This window comes from Corvus brachyrhynchos, unplaced genomic scaffold, assembly GCF_000691975.1.
Source record: "Corvus brachyrhynchos isolate BGI_N302 unplaced genomic scaffold, ASM69197v1 scaffold164, whole genome shotgun sequence".
Taxonomy (NCBI): domain Eukaryota; kingdom Metazoa; phylum Chordata; class Aves; order Passeriformes; family Corvidae; genus Corvus; species Corvus brachyrhynchos.
This window is the reverse complement of record NW_008237426.1, coordinates 737,546-740,781: the sequence shown is the minus strand read 5'-3', so window position 1 is coordinate 740,781 and position 3,236 is coordinate 737,546. Positions and strand designations below refer to the sequence as shown.

The 3,236-nt window shown below is 63.5% G+C and overlaps 1 protein-coding gene across 1 annotated transcript in view; it reads right to left on the bottom strand.

The window, feature by feature from the left end:
* NR2E3 (nuclear receptor subfamily 2 group E member 3) overlaps positions 1 to 2,478 on the bottom strand; it is a 4,205-nt gene extending 1,727 nt beyond the window's left edge. The window contains exons 1-4 of the mRNA XM_008631266.2: positions 2,273 to 2,478; positions 1,066 to 1,216; positions 247 to 350; positions 1 to 164 (exon numbers count right to left, since the gene is read on the bottom strand). The exon at positions 1 to 164 is cut by the window's left edge and continues 294 nt beyond it. Coding sequence (XP_008629488.1) covers positions 1 to 164; positions 247 to 350; positions 1,066 to 1,216; positions 2,273 to 2,330 — 477 coding nt within the window. The 5' untranslated portion in view covers positions 2,331 to 2,478. The remainder of the gene's footprint in view (positions 165 to 246; positions 351 to 1,065; positions 1,217 to 2,272) is intronic.
* Between the last annotated feature and the right edge of the window lie 758 nt (positions 2,479 to 3,236).

Genomic DNA, 3,236 nt, shown 5'->3' with positions numbered 1-3,236 from the left:
CGGGGTGACAGCAACAGTAGCACTGGGACCACGAGGAGCCGGACAGGGTGATGGGGGGACCTCACGTGTGGTGGCCACGTGCTCAGGGGGCAGCTCAGCATCCAGCTCGATGCTGTCCAGCCGGACCTGGGCCGTGCTGCGGGGCTGGCGCTCGTTCTGCACAGCTGGGAGGACAAGGTGTCATCAGCAGCGGCCACCCCGCTGTCACCCCCTGCCTCTCCTCACTGTGTGTCCCCCCCATCTCACCATCCTTGTTCATGCCAGCCTGCAGGCACTTCTTGAGCCGGCAGGCCTGGCACTGGTTGCGGTGAGCCTTGTCCACTGGGCACAGCCCCGTCCCTGCCTGGCACCTATGGGGAGAGGTGGCACCTGGCTGCAGCCCCTGGGGTGGCCCCTGTCCCCGAGGAGGGTCCTGCCCCCATGGGTGCCATATCTCCCCACCATGGGTTCCCTCCACCCAACAAGTGCCCCACCGCTGTGGGCACGCTGTTCCCAGCAGGTGCCCTGTCCCCACTCTAAGGGTGCCCTGTCCCAGTGAATGCTCTGCCTTGATGGGTGTTTTGGCCCCATCAGGGAGCTCTGGACACCCTCTCCACAGGTGCCTCTCCGCCTGCATGCCTGTCCCCTGCATGGCTTTAAGTCCCCCATTGCCCATGCCCTGAGGTGTCTGGCTTGCTGAGTGTCCATCCCAGGGGACCCCACCCCACTGGGTGCCTGTCACCAAACTCCCTGTCCTGCTGGGTGTCCATCTCCAAGATCCCTATCCCACAGGGTGTCCATCCCTTCCCTGTTGGGTGCCCCATCCCATGAGGTCCTTGCTCTGCTGGGTGTCCCTACCTTGCTAGGTCCCTGTTCCCCCCACTCCCGCCCCACTGTGTCCATCCTCTAACTCCCTGGGTGGCCATTCCTGGGGTCCCTGCCCTGCGGGCTGTTCTTTCCTCCATGCTGTCTGTCCATGGGACCCTGGTTCTTACCCCCCTGGATGCCCATCTGCAGGGTCACTGCCCCTCTGGCTGCCCGTCCCCCCATTCCCTGCCCTGTGGGGACCCCCACGCCTGTTCCCACCTGTAGATGAGCTTCCTGCGGACACTGCGCTTGAAGAAGCCGCTGCAGCCGTTGCAGGCGTAGATGCCGTAGTGCTTCCCGCTGCTCGTGTCCCCGCACACCTTGCACAGCAGCACCGGGCTCAGCGCCTTCCCGGGGGCCGGGCTCAGCCCTGCGGGAGTGGAGCCGTCGTATCTGGGGCTCCTCTGGGCATCCCGATGTCCCTCGTCCTTCCCACCAGTCCCTGCTGCCTCCCAGCATCCTGGAGATGGGGTGGCTCCTGTCTCTGCCGGTTCAGCCCGGGGATGTGAATGGGGACACCTCAGGGACTCCACACGGGGTTCACCTTTTTCCCACACCCCAGCACACAGAGTGATGCAGGATGAACTCTCACAGGAATTTTGCAAAATAAAAAAGGATGAAACGGTGTTCTTAGGGATGGGGACACCAGGCGTCCCAGGAGGGGGACTGAGCATCCCAGAGAAGGGCTGCAATCAAGGATGGAGAAGGGACAGCTCTGGGGACATGGGGCACCCCAGACAAGGGTCACAGCAGGGAACTGTGGGAACCCTGGTGGAGGGCCAGGGACCAAGGGCATGCAGGAGAGGGTTATGACTGGGGACCCCAGGAGTCCTGGAGAAGGGGCATAGCTGGGGACCTCAGGGGTCCTGGAGAAGGAAAAGAGATGAGGACCATGGACACCATGGAGAGGGTCGGGCACTGCAGGCATCCTGGCCTAGGGAAGGACCGTGATGGGGACTCAGCATCTTGGAGAAGGATGACAGCTGAAGACCCCAGGCATCCCAGCGGACCATGATGGGGACCCTGGGCACGCAGGATAAGGACCATGAGGAGAAGCCCGGCCATTCTGGAGAAGGTTGGCAATGGAGAGCCCAAACAACCCAAACAATTATGATGGGGACGCTGGGTGTCTTGGAGATGAACCATAATAGGGACACCCAGATATCTCAGAGAAGGCCCACGATGGGGACCAAAGGCATCCAGAAGAAGGCCATGATGATCTCAGGCATCTCAGAGAAAAACTGCCACGGAGGACCCCAAGTATCTCGGTGACTGACCATGATGGGGATTCCAAGTATCCCAGAGGAGAACCACGAAGAGGACCCCCCAGGCATCTTGGGGAATGACCACAGCGGGAGCCTGGCCATCCCAGAGAAAAACCCGTGTCCCGCCGTGTCGCACCCACTCCAGCAGAACCACCTCTTACCCGTGGGGCTCTCATCCAGCCCGGCGCTCACCACCGACCCCGCCGGGGACGCAGCCATCCCTCACCCGGCGTTCCCGACCTGTCCCTGTCCTGTCCCTCTGGATCCCCGCGGAGGGTCTGGCCAGGCGCTGGGTGCTCCGGCAGCTCTGCGGCCAGCGGGGCTCTTGCCTTGCTCTCTTCAAGGCGGCTTAGCGGCGGGCGCTGTGTAAGCAGCCGCCTCTTTGTCACCCTCTTAATCTTTAGTGTCTGCGCGGGGCGGGGGGGATCAATCAGCCACGCGATGAAGAATTAAAAAGGTGCTGAGCCCCAGCCCTGTAACCCTAAACCCCGCGACACCCAAGCCACCCCCCCGCGCGCCGCCGCGGGCCACCGTGGAGGTGTCACCCTGCCAGCACCCCCAGCCCCGCACTGCCAGGCCGAGATTCTGCAGAGGTGGCAGGTGGGGCTCGGGCTGGGGACCCCCCATATGTGTCGTCTTCCCCTTGGGACCCACCAGGTCCTGTAAGCGCATAAGCCCTTCACTAAGGCGGTTAGAGGGGAATAACGAAAAGTGGTAATTAAGGGGGGTAATTTCCCTACCCCCAAGTAATTAATTACCGGCCCTGATGGCGAGGGGAGGGGGGGATGCTCGGTAGGGGCCCCACTGTGCTTCAGCATCCCCTCCTGGGGTCGGGGGCCCCCATGGATGCTGGGGCTGCTGACACCGCAGAGGGTGGGGGCCAGGTGGCCCCCGGGTTACGCAACCACGGCTAAACCCTCGCGGTGACAGGGCAGCACAATTTGGGATTTGTGGGCTTTAGCCGCTAAACCCCCCCCGCCCCGCTCAGGGGGGTGGCGGGTGGCCACTGTCACGGGCCCGGGCTGTCCCCAGCGATGGGCCAGGCTGAGGACAGGGGTTCCCGGCCTGCTGTGCCCCTTCCAGACGGGGCTCAGGGGTGTTGATGCCCTGAAGGTGTCCCGGGGG